Genomic DNA, 13387 nt, shown 5'->3' with positions numbered 1-13387 from the left:
GCATCAAATGCCTTTTAAAAGGCACAGGAAACATCATGTGGCCAAACATAATCTCTGGCACCAAGCAATGCTCTTCGAGAATTCTTCTTCTTTGCCTGCTGTGCCTCTACATTTTCAAAAATACACTCAATCTTTACATTTTCAAAAATACACTCAATCTTTACGTGTCAAAAGAAGAAATAAATCGATTTTGCTTTAAAAGAGGGAGTTTCTTTGCAGAAGATTGAAAGCCACTGCTTGCTTTTGCATGGCTCTTAAGCCTCAGGAAAAGGAAGGTATTTCAGGATTCATATGATAAGGAAAAGGTTACTAACTCAGGGACCATGTGATAGCACATCATCAGGAACTTCAGGAAAACTTAGAAATAAGTAACAAGATTTAATTTGTGCTGATAAAAAAACCCCACAAAGATCAAAGGGAGAAGTTAAAAATCTGGTTTTTTTTAAGGAATAACAGGCATGGGACAAATGGGACTTTTATTTTTAAAAGTAGCTAAATGCTTTTCATTGTTGCATAAAGTCAACATATGCAAGTATGTCTCTTAGTATGATGTGAAATTGTCATATCAGTGATCTATTGTCATTTGCTTTCTGGGTGATTGTCACTTCAAGTTGTTTCACTGATCTCATTATTTTTTATATTTATTCTAAATACACCTTGTCTTAGTTCCATGTTTAATCAAAACAGATAACTATATCTAGATTGTTCTACACCATCCTCTTTACTCCTCAGAGACAGCACCTTCAAACAATGAATCCACAAATGTTTGTAACAAATCTACACAGAGACATTTTTTTCAGTCATCTCTCAGGAACCCACATTAATTTACATGAGTTTCTGGGACTGAATTCTGCAAGGACATATTCAGTATATTATTCAAAAATAACTCTGCCTTCTGCTGAAGGAATCTGTATTTCTCTCACATGGCATCATATAGATTAGTATAAATGATTTCTCTGATACCACCTCCCCTTGTGGGATGTATAGCATAATAGGAAAATACTCTAACTTAAGCACTTACAACTATATCCAGAGATGAGCTACTGTCTTATACATTTTCCTGAATCTGAGTCTGAAATACTCAGAAGTGTACTTTTAAAGATTTTTTCACAGTAAGACCAGTGCAAATATAGTGTTATTTATGTATATACATACATATATATACATATACAATCACACATGTACACATCTACATATACAAATGTATTTTAAAGGTTCTAAAATATTTTTCAAGTTGTCATAAATTTCTATAATCCAATGCCAATTCTCACCTTGCCTGAAAACAATGAAAACATAAAATAAAAGCAAAAAATCATTTTTTCCAATGTAACAGTGAAAATTATACACCAAAATTCTCATATCCAAAACAGTGTTTTCCCCAGTATAAACTGGTTTGTGTGGTTGTTTCCCTAGTTACTCAAATCTGCATTTATCTGAAACTGTTTCAACAGAACTGAAATCTTGCTTTTGAAAATATGACATTTATCTGATTAGACAGTTTGGTCTTCTTTTACAATACAGGCAGTTATTCTGAGTCTCCATATTAATTTCCCCAGTGGTTGGGTAATTGGTTAAAATAATTTCTCCTTAAAATATAAGCATAAACCCACCATTTTCTTCTTCTAATTAAAATGTGACTAATTTACTTTTTCCTAATTTATTCTCTCTGAAAAAAAAAAAAAGTTAGCATCTGATAAAACATTAATTTACTTCATTGTTGTATTCCTCCCAGACTTTTTAATCAAAAAGTGACTTGCTCTGTAACAAGTCAGCAGATGGAGGAAAATAAATCTTTAGAGAAAGTTTTTCAAGATAGTCTGGGGCAAAAAAATCTCAAGAGGAAACACGTACTTGCAGATTTATACGTGCAAATTCTATGTTTATTAAGTGACTGCAAGGGTCCTCGGTGTTTTAACAGGATGTGAGTCAAACTCTTCAGGCAGTGTAATGAAATGTCTAGCTATGTTATGGCTGCCCAAGAGGAAGATGATACCAACAGGCTGCAACAGTGCGTGTTTTAAGACTTGAATTTATGTATTACCTCTTCCTACATTAAATGTTTTCTTGACATTCATTATTAATTCAGATGGGATTTTTAAAAAAACTTTTTTTTAGGGTTTTTTTTTTTTTAACAAAGAAGGGTTAGCATTTACTACACTTTCTGTGCTGTAAAAGCGTAAACCAATGCAGTTTCTGTGGACTACAAAATATGTTTCATTCTAATTTGCTGTGGAAATTTTGGTCTGCCATGTAGTAACATTAGTCATTTTGAAATGAAGTATTTTGCTCCGATCTCCAGCATATATTCAAATGTGAGATGGCATATTTCACTGAAATTTGGCCATTATGTGCTACTTCTTGTAATAAACAGAAAATCAGTTTTATGTTCAAGTCAAAAGGGTTTTTTTGTTAGTCTCAAAAACACATCTGTTTCAATTGCTTTTTCCCAGTCTCTGGAAATAATTATTCTAATTGGGATTCAGTGTGAAAGGAAAATAAAAACACTTTTGCATAAGAATTAGAATTTAAGTCTTTGGATAATATTAATTTGCAGAGGATAAACAGAGGTTGAATGTTGGTGCAGAAAATGTCCCAAGCACTTCACAATGATGAAATATTTTAACAGGTGAAAGGCTCTACTTGGGCCATGATTAAGAATCTATTTGACAACAGGTTAAACAAACAGCTGTCAAAGCTGGTCTAACTAAACAACAACCTATATTGGAAAACAGAAGCCATTTTATTTCTGTCCCTATGCATCTATAATTTTCATTATCAGATTAATAAATTTTTTCATGCACTTGACATTAAGAAGATTCAAGTAATTTAGGAGATTCTGGGAAGGACAGGAAGGAGGTCTTTACAATTTCTGTGAACCATGACAACCCAGAAAAGCACTAAATCTTTTGCTTCCCTTTAAACACAGGGAGTCTAATCGATTCCCATGTTAGATATACACCAAAGTGTTTTGCTGTATTGACACTCTGTTGCATAAGAGGTAATTAAATATTTAGATAAGGGTTCTCAAGCATATAGCAAGTGAGAAAATATACTTACCTTCAGCAAAATTAGCATACCTAAATATGTACATGTGTAAGTACTGCAATGCTGCTCACTATACAGTGCAATGCTATGTAGAAACACCTGAGCTCACTCTTTTACAGAAGCTCAGCTGATGTTTCTTGACAGACAAACGGGAAACCTGTGCAGGAACGCTGGAGTGTCATGTGTAATATCCAGACATTTTGTATTATCTACACTGCACTGCTGAATTTAGAAATTTTCCTATACTTTAGCAACTGTTTGGCAATAAACAACTCCTCTGTGGCTGTACTTATCACTTGAACAGCTAATTCAGAGAAGTGGAAAAAAATGGGAGAGGCTTAAGCAAGCATGTATTTCCTTTATTATTAATATGTTAATAGCTAAGTCATGGAGATGCCCTAATGGGAAAGGTTATGTAAAGCTACCTCAGAATATGCTTGGTATACTTACCAACATCTCTGATTAGTAGAAGTATATGACAGAGGCAAAGAGAATTACTAACCAGCAATTTATGACATGAGCTGTTACACTAACCAATCACATGCTGAACTTGATAAAAATCTGATCCTGGGACAGAACTGGGTTATTTTATTGTTTTTATTCAGAGGAAACAGATTTTCCAAAAAGGCTTGAGGAATATATGATATTCTTAAAAGAAGAATAATAATTTTTTTAAAAAAAGTTTTTTAAAAAAATGTTAAAGTTATCAAGTAGCCTACTTTCCTGGGATTTTATTATTTTTTTCTTTCCCCTCTCCCCTGCCCCTGCCATGAGGATATAGTTATTATGCTACTCCAGGTTTGAAAGGATCCAAACAGAAACAAATTTTACTTATTCATCCTGATTATTGCCACATTTCAATAAAAATACTCTTAAAAATCTAGGTTGCACTTCAGACCAATAAAATTTTTAACATACTTCTTAAATAATCAGCTTTTTAATTAAACAGCCTTAAAAAAAAAGCTTTTTGGCTTATTTTTGGCTCTGTCAACCTAATTTCACTTAAGCAGCACAAATCAAGGTATGATTAGCTGTTCAAAGCATAATTATTCACACTAAAATAAATCTTGTTGCTGAGTACAGCAGCCTTTGACATCAGTAATGATAACTGAAGAGGCAAATTCCATTGAGACAGCTCTAGCTCTGCTGTCATTGAGGCATTAGAGAGAAAAAAAAAATCCAAAGTGTACAGCTCAATGCTTAGTATGTATTTCAAGGTCACTCATTCAAATCCAAATGAGAAAAAGTTACTGTTTTTGAAAGCTGATATATCATACAGAGTAAGCCTTAATGTAGTGACTAGTACCAAGTGTTCCTGTGGGAACATGCATCATGCCAGCTAGCAATTTGATTAGCAGTAAAGGAAAAACATCACAAGAATAAATGGAAGTGGAGAATACACTAGTGTTTTTATGCATCCTACTCAGGGAAACTATATCATAAATTCTAAGATTTTGGAGAAATCAGCTATAAATATGTTAACAGTAAAGTTATTGCAACTACTTATATGAATTTTAAGTTGGAACCAAAGCATCAATCATCTCTACTAACTTCAGTGGAAGCTGTGAGAGCTTTTACCAGGACAGGGATTTGCCTCATGATAGCTGGGAGTTTGATACAGACAAACATCCAGTGAGGAAAAAGAAACCATTAACACCTCCACACCCCACAAAGATCCTATATTTAACATAGAGAGAATTAATCCCTGATTCACTAAGATGAACTTAACTGGTGGGTTAGAAGTGGGGAGCTGGTGGGGACTAAAAAACCCAACAAATCCAGAAATAGAGAGCTGTTAAAGAACTGGGAAAGGAGAAATACAGCCAAAGAGGGAAAAGGTTTGCAAAAGTATTCAGGGAATATTCAATTGAATAGAGGGACTGAAAGCTTGAATTTAATTGAGGAAAATACAAGAAATTTTGAGATCACCATTATAAGCTATTTATTAATTCAGAAAACATGGCTGAATTTATCAAGCAGAAAACACTGAACTAGTAATAATAAATTCTTATGTAAAGAAAATTATAATTGAGAAAACACTGCAAATAGATTGTTAAAAACAACTTGCCTGAAAACCGAGGAGTTTTTCACTAGGCTTAATATGCCTCTGAAATTCACATTCCACTGGTTGTATTACTTTGATGCCATCTTCATAAAAAACATAAAACATGTTCCCAATTCCCAGACCTTAGGGACAAAAACACATTGAAATGTATAAAATTAAATAATGACAAAAAAGAAAATCCTTGTCTTGAACTAAAAACTTAATCAGAGTTTGGTATGAGATCAGTTTGTTAATGCATATAATGGTAATACAGCTAAACCTATGGGATCTTTTGTTGTGAAACTGAAACAAAACTGTTACATTATTCAGATTTTACATAGTTTTCTCCATTGGCAAGACAGTGTCTTTATGAATATAAATCTAGAAATACACAGTTTGATAGCTTCAGCAATAAAAGTGATCTTGTCAAATCATCTACACTGAAATAAAATTCTCCATGTACACCTTTTTTTCTTTTGCTTAGGGATGGAGGACTTAACATAATTTCTGTATAGCACTGAAAGAGAAGACCTGAGTCTTTGCTATAAAACCTTACTTGATATTTCAGTCAGGAAAGGAAATATTCTCTATTTTATTTTATTAGAAAGACAGAGTTGGGCAGATTTTTGTTGAAGGGCCATAGTTGTTTACAGAACTATTCAATCCTTTTTCCACAATGTTGCTGAAAGGCATGATGCTAAATTTTGTGGAGAAGATGAGAACCAGATCTGTAGCATGAAATCTCACAATATCTGTGATCATGGTCATGACCAAAGGACAGTCTCATTAGTTTTCTGTGTGCCAAAGAAGACAACAGTTGTTGATTTGCTGTGTGGATGAAATAATAGATGGTCAGTTCATATTGTAATAATAATATATAATAAAATTCTTTGAAGAAAATCATAGTACTCATAAAATCATAACTATAATCATTCTAACCAACTAAACTTTTGGCTACAATGGTAAAAATGTGCATGCATCCTGAATGACAATATTTGGTATAGGAACACAGAGGAGTGAAACCCATGAAAAAGAAATTTGAATCTGAAATTCTGCTTATCCTAAATTCTGAGGGAAAACCAGTGTTAATAGAGAGAGAGAACAGGTCTTAGTAAAAAATAAAATAATGAGAAAATCAAGAGGGCGTAGAGGGAATGCATGTTTTTGTATGTATGTATGTATGTGGTCTCTCTTTAAAGAATGCCTGACATCATATCATGTAAGAACAGCTGAAGTTTGCAGATAAGCCTGACTGATGTCAGTGAACACGGTGAACACAGTGTAGAGATCTATAGCTGAGCAACTGGCATATTGTGCCTTGGGGATGAATATGGGAACATGACAAAACGAGGTTTTCCCTTCTCCCTCTTCTCATTGGATAAAGTATATTATAGTAATTAGCAGGATAGGCAATACCAGAATGTGAGGAAGTAGCTCAGACGACAGCCCCAGGTGACCCAGACATTTGATAATCAGGCTCCTAAAACCTCCACATCAGGTGCCAATACTCCAAAGCAAGATTTCCCATGCACAGGTATTATTTATGTCTAATAAACAGCCCAAAGTTTTAAGGCTTTATTTCCAAAGTCTGGATAATAGTGTTCACCAAACTGTTCTACAAAAACAGTGAAGGACATACAGTATCAAACCCGTCCTTCCATTTCAATACCTAGTTAAGAAAGTCAGTTCATATGACAAAACTTTACCTATGGATCCAATTAGTTAATTCCTTTTTCCAACTTATTATGACCCAAAATTCTTTATTTGAGCTACAGATACCTGCAAAAAAATCTAATTGCATAAATATATAATCACCTCGGCTCCCACTTTTTCAGAACTACAGGAACTATTCATTTGAAGAATTAATTTTGCAGCCCTCCCCCCACTAATTACAATCCTGCACATTTTTAATGCAATGCCAGAAGCAATAGATAAATAGATTTGCTTTATTTAGTTTAAGTTGATACTTAAAACTGGCTAACAATGATTTTTTAAAAATTGGTGGTGGTTTGGGTTCTTTTACATATATATGAATGTATTTATAATTATATATATGTTGTATTATTATTTTAATACACATGCACCTTCAGAATCCTTTCAGATTTTCTGATGCAAGTGGCTGTGATAAAAATTTAGTGCATTTGATACAGAAATATCTTAGGCACTAAGACCTATGTATGGTTTCATGATCTTGATTGTCCTACTAATCACCCATCTCTCTCTTCCTACCTGTTGATACTTTCATAACAGAAAATGGCAGAGTATGCATGGCCCAGAGAAGTTGGTGGTGTTTATTGTCATCTTCAGGGTATTGCTGTCTTGTAAAATATTTCCAGTGTTTAATTAGTAACAATATTTGTTGGAAACACAAGGATTGGCCAATGAGAAATGCAGGAGAGATTGAGAAGATCTACCCTAGGAGACACAAAATCTGCTACTATATATTGCTTTTTGATTGGTTTCACATTTGTCACACAGAAATTTGAATGCCTTTACCATAAGCAGTATTACTTTTAACTGGTCTTTTTTGTCACAGAATTTACATTTTCCAAGGTGCATTCTAATGACTAAAAGCAACAAACTGACTTGAAAAGACAATCATCTAAAAATCAAGGGGATACTAATCATGTTCTCAGTTTTAAGATAAACCATACTTGATACTTTTCCAACAAGAGGTGAAAACAGCATACTTTAGAGAATTTGGTACAATCTTGTTGCATATCAGTTTAACAGTGGAATTGTATGAAACTCTAAACACATCATTTGTACTCTGCAAAGCCAAGAGAACAGGAGGATCACAGCTGAGCTCCACTACAATCACAGAGGTGAGTGTTTGTACCAGCTGAGAAACTGGTAAAGCAGGAATGAAAAAATAAAACTAGTTCCTATTTATAAATACACTGTGAATGCCAAAGGTTGCTACACACAGGCAAATGAAATATCAGATTTTTAAATCTTTAAATTAATTAAAAACAAAATTTTAAAACGTCTAAAGAAATACCATTTCTAGCATAAATTCACAGCAAAGCCTGATCCACTTCTTATCTTGTATTATCAATCTTACAATGGAAATAATTGAAACAATTTCATACTCCTGAAATATATTAATTCCTAAATTGCAACTTTAGATGAAGAACAGGCTACTTAGACCAACAGAATGAGAACTCATGATAACTCTTAGACTATGATATTTTTCTGGAATATGAGGGTATTTTTTGAGATTATGTCATGTATATGAAAATTAATACCTGTCTTTTGCTTTTAAAATAAAATTTCCATGATTTTTATGTTAATAGCACCTGATTGTGTCTTTATATTTATCCTTTAGTTCATCACAAACATCCCTTTCCTGCCCCAACATTTATTTACAAACCTTTCCTGAGTATAAAAATAAAATGCTTGGCTTCATTAAGCAACAAGGGGTGTCTCAATTTTAAACCGTTTATAATTTTGTCAGATAAGAGAGATTCATACAAGAAAATCAGTCTCAACAGCACATAGGCTGACTGGTTAGAAGTTCCATCATGACAACAATCAAAAGTTACAGGTCTACATTTTAAATCTGGGCTTCTTGTTTTATATCTTTGAACAACTGTCTGAAAATTGTGAACAACTTATTTCCTTCTCTTTCGCAAAAAGGAAAAGCAGTTTACAAAAGTATGAGCATTCATAGGATTAATTTCCACTTATATTTTTTTAAGTCAAATTCCTCAGTGTTTCAAGGTGGTAGATAATTACTGCAACTATAGAGTATGAACACAGATACACACACACAAAAGAAACAACAGATGAGCATTTCATCATACTACAGAAAATACAAACAAAAGTAATCTCCATTAATACCTTGCTCTCTCCACAATATGTTTGCAACTGCAGCATGTAAGAGAAAGAAAGAACAGAAAATACCAATGAACAGGGGAAAACAAGAAATGATACATAAATTCTGAAATAATTATGATGCTTTAATATCTGATTCACTAAAATACTGCTACCGGTAAACCAATGGAAACAGTAAATTAAAAATAGTTCTTCGTCTCACGTGACAAAATTGCGATTAGCCATAGTAGTTATTGGGGATAGGGTAACCCCCTTCACTCACACTCAATCCCTAACTCCATTAGCCATTATCAAGTGTGTTTTATAATCCATTACAAAAAGCATGTGCAGTTCTCATGCACATAAATGATACATATTAATGAGAGGTGATGCATTTTTCATTATTTCCTTTAACCCTGGACTTTGAAGAGATTGATTTCAGAACACAGTTATGAGAGAGATATGCAAAATTAAAACATACACAAGATATTTTTCTGTATGTCTGTAGGGCAGCCATGCTATCAAAATTGTCATGTTGTATAATGTTCATCATTCTATTTGGATGACCAAAACTGGATGTGTAAGATGGCATGGTAACCAACTAAATGTTTACATTGATTTTTTCCCTGAGAACATAAATTTTATTTGGCCATCTTGTTTACAATTGGATTTTAGACCTTTGAGACCAAATGAAATTATATTATCTTAATATTGCTCTTTCTGTCTGTGGAGGAATAAAAAAGAAAGCAAATTTAGTCTCGCAAATTTTAAGCATTTAGAACTCAGCATGCAACAGAATAAAATTTTTAAAACATCACTAAAAACCAACTCATACTGCAAAGTAATGAACTTAAGAAATTTTAAAAATTAAAAAAAAAAATAAAAGGAAAGGAACACAACACAAAAAGTACATATGTCACCCATACACATAATGAAATTATGAGGTTCATTGAAACACAGTGTTACAAAAGCTAAAAACATTAGTATGATTTAAAAAAAAAGTTCGGAGAAAGCAATGAAAGACATTATATTAAAAATTATGTTGGTACACACAAGTTCCTCAGCTGTCGACAGCTGACAGTTGAGAGTGAAAACAGGAACTGAATCCTGAGTTCTGAATTCAGAAAAGGCCTGGATACTAAGATTTTCCCAAATATCATTTGTACTTCAGCAGAGAGGAGAGGGGAAAAAACCAGCTCTGGGATATGATGCAGGCCTTTGAGTCTGGTAATGCAGCCAGTTTTGGATTCACCCTCCTGTCTGTCCATCCAGCCTGAACTTCACGGTTTTGTCTTTGGCAGTGTCCAACAGATTTCTAAGGACATTTGAAACAACATCCCCTACATCCGCCCTGCCATTCACCTCACTGCAGGAGACTGTCAGGCTGACCAGGAATTCTTTCCTCTGCAAATCCATGATGACTGCTCCTAAATCCCTTCTAGTTCTGGGAATGGCTTCTAGGGTGAAATGCTCCATCTCTATTCCAGAAACCAATGTGAGGCTGATGTACCTATGGAGTCTTGGATTCTCTGCCTCGCCCTTGGAAAGTGGTGCTGGCTCCCTTACAGACTGCAGGAACCTCCTTGATCACCATGATCCTTCATAGATTGTCAAGAGCTGCTGCCTCACAATGCCATGAGCCAGTGTGCCCAGTGCTTGTAGGTGCATCCTATTCAGGCCCTTTCACCTGTGAAAGTCCACGTCATTTAAGTGGTCTCAGTCAGATCCTATATACCACGGATAAAGAAAGCTTCCTTGCCAGAGGATGACTCTCTTCCCTAATTTTCCCACTGGTGTCATGTTCCTAGGAATACTTTTGCCAGGAAGGACTGATGCGAAGAAACCTCCAGTACAACTTGGCCTCTTCCATATCCTTTGCCATCAGGTCCCCATCACCCTTAACCTTCTTTTTCATGCTGATGTCTCTGTAGAAGCCCATCTTTTTCCCTTTATGTCATTCACCAGACTCAGCTCCAAACGGGCTCTGGAACTTTAAAATGTATCCCTACATGCTCAGACAGTGGCACCAGATGCAGATCACAATTCTGTATTTGCTTATGTTATCTTACACAGTCTTTCTTATGTAATAAAGCAAATTAATTTCCCCAGGGCAATATGGAGGATTTCCTTTAAAATTACTTTTCTCTTCACATTGTGAGGAAATAACCATGTAATACATGGCACTTGAGGTCCCATAAATTCAGCCATAATAGTCTACAGTTTATCAGTGTTTTTCTAGGGGTGACATAGGAAAGAAAATAAAAAGTAATTACAATTCTGCAACTGTGTGGAACCATACAGGATCAAACAAAATGATTTAAGATGCTAAGTACAGAACACAATATTTTGTGTTAATGCAAAATGATGAGTCTGAGCTTAGCTCAAAAAAAAAGGCAGGATAATAAAAGTGCTTTAAACCCTCACATAATTTTAAAATTAGCAAATCAGCTAGAAGGAAACTGAGATATAATTTAAGAATGCAATATAATATGATAAACAACAGCCACCATCTCCCCCAACAGATCAAGAAACCCCACTTATTTTTTTAATCAGACTTATAAGTTGTGTTCAGGAAAGATGTCAAGTCTTGAGATAAAGAGTTCAGTGCTGGAACAAGTAAAGCATGTATAGATATAAAGTATGCTACGGAACATATTGTTTGACTTCCTTTTTGGTTAAGCAAAAATTAACATTTTCAGCCACACTTTATACTATATATATATATATATATATAAATTCTCAAACAGTTGTAAACTTCACAGAATAAGAATACAGTTATTGATAGATCTCAGCAAAATGTTCTGGTTTCAAGACAAAATACCATCTTCTCTTTTGCCCTGATTCCACAGAGTTATTAAATAGTACAGGGAGAAGTACTGGGAGCCTTGCAGAAGACATTGTATTGCAGAAGTTGGTGACCTTGAGCGGGCTAAGTCTGCTGCATGGGGCCTTCTGACCTTGTCACTGCGTGTCACATGGGTACCTGCTGCAAGGGGAGGTGCTGGAATGCCATACAAACCTGTGCTGCACACTCCTGGGTCTTTCCACAAACACAACATCGCAACCTGCCGGAAGATACATGGCTTTCTTTGTTACACCAGATAAAACCACCACAGCAGGGGAGGGAGAGGGAACCTCTCCACAGACAAGATCTGTGCAGCTTGCTGTGGGAACATCCATCCACAATTAATCCCATGCTGCATAAACCTGCCATGCCCAGCATGTGAAGGGGTGCAAGATCTACTCACTATCTATATTCCTCTTTTCATTGTATCTTATTAAAGCAGCTATTTTATTACACCATTTGTTTTTGGGCCTTTTATATTATCATCAAAAAGAAGTCTGTCTTGTTCCTCCTTCTCCCTCATCCCCAAGCAATGCAAAAGGGAGAAACCAAGTTTTTCTGAAAGAGGTTTTCTTTCTTTTTCTTTTCTTTTTTTTTTTTAAGCACACTTACAGCTCCATAGAAATCACTCTTCATGGTGCTTACACGGCTATTCTATGGTTTTCTGTACAGCCCCAGCCTTTGATTAGGAGCAGCTAACATAACATCTGAATGCCTGCTCTTCATCTTTGTTATACATTGTGTTGGTTGCACATATTTCACTAAACTCTGCCCTTGGTAATTCATGAAATTCTGCAGCAGACTAATAGCAGTGTAAATTCTTATCCACTTAGGATGGAAACAACAACTGCAAAAATCCATGGTATTTCTAGTGCTAAATGAACGAAGGAACTGCAATATCACTTTCCAAATAAATTCTGCATCCTTCTCTTTCTTTATTGCATTGCTAAAAAATGTTATTGCATTCACTTTTCTGTTCCAATAGACAATTTCAAAGATTTCAACTATGTCAATTCATATTCTTCCTCCCTACTTTTCTTTTCTTGAAACATTCAATGCATTTTGGAAATAAAGTGTGTGTGTGCATGTGAAATTGACATTGAGTGAGTTTGAAGACTAAATATAGCTCTTCTATTTCCTTTTGGCATTATAATTAACTGTCCAAATTTTCAGAAATCTGCATGCAATACTATATATCCAGACATACTCAAACAAAATGGATATTAATTAAAACCTTAATACCTGAAAAACTTACTTGTTTTCTGCATAAGAGAAAAATGCAGTTTAAGATGGCTTAAAAAAAGGGGAAACAATCAAAAATACACCTTTCTGCCTTATATAATATGAGAAATAAAATGTGGGGGGAAAATTGCAAATAATTTTTGTTCATAGAACCACTGTGGTTAATTCCAAGTTTTGTGTCGTCAAAAGACAAGCTTTCTATTAAATATTTTGTAATTATTTTGTCCAAATATCTATCAGAAATTAACAGCTGATTAAAAAACCAATGGTTTCATATCAGCTGATTGTTCTAAGCTTTGCACCATCAGATAGGAAGCCACTGTCATTTTCAGTGCTTTCAATTCCATGATGACAAGAGGTCACAAGTAGATGTAATAGAAAATAGGACAATGAGG

General features: G+C 34.5%; 1 protein-coding gene across 7 annotated transcripts in view; it reads right to left on the bottom strand.

Moving 5' to 3' along the window:
* FSTL5 (follistatin like 5) overlaps positions 1–13387 on the bottom strand; it is a 380792-nt gene that overhangs the window by 37326 nt on the left and 330079 nt on the right. For 4 of the 7 annotated variants that reach the window (XM_086888378.1, XM_086888377.1, XM_023924903.2 and 1 more), the window contains one exon: positions 5114–5232. In XM_086888378.1, the coding sequence (XP_086744504.1) occupies positions 5114–5232 (119 nt within the window). Of the gene's footprint in view, positions 1–5113; positions 5233–8932; positions 8960–13387 lie in introns of all 7 variants that reach the window. The other 3 variants (XM_023924904.2, XM_023924902.2, XM_023924906.2) reach the window with 1 other exon arrangement.

This window comes from Cyanistes caeruleus, chromosome 5, assembly GCF_971803275.1.
Source record: "Cyanistes caeruleus chromosome 5, bCyaCae1.hap1.1, whole genome shotgun sequence".
In the NCBI taxonomy this organism is placed as follows: Eukaryota; Metazoa; Chordata; class Aves; order Passeriformes; family Paridae; genus Cyanistes; species Cyanistes caeruleus.
This window is presented reverse-complemented; position numbering and strand designations above follow the sequence as displayed.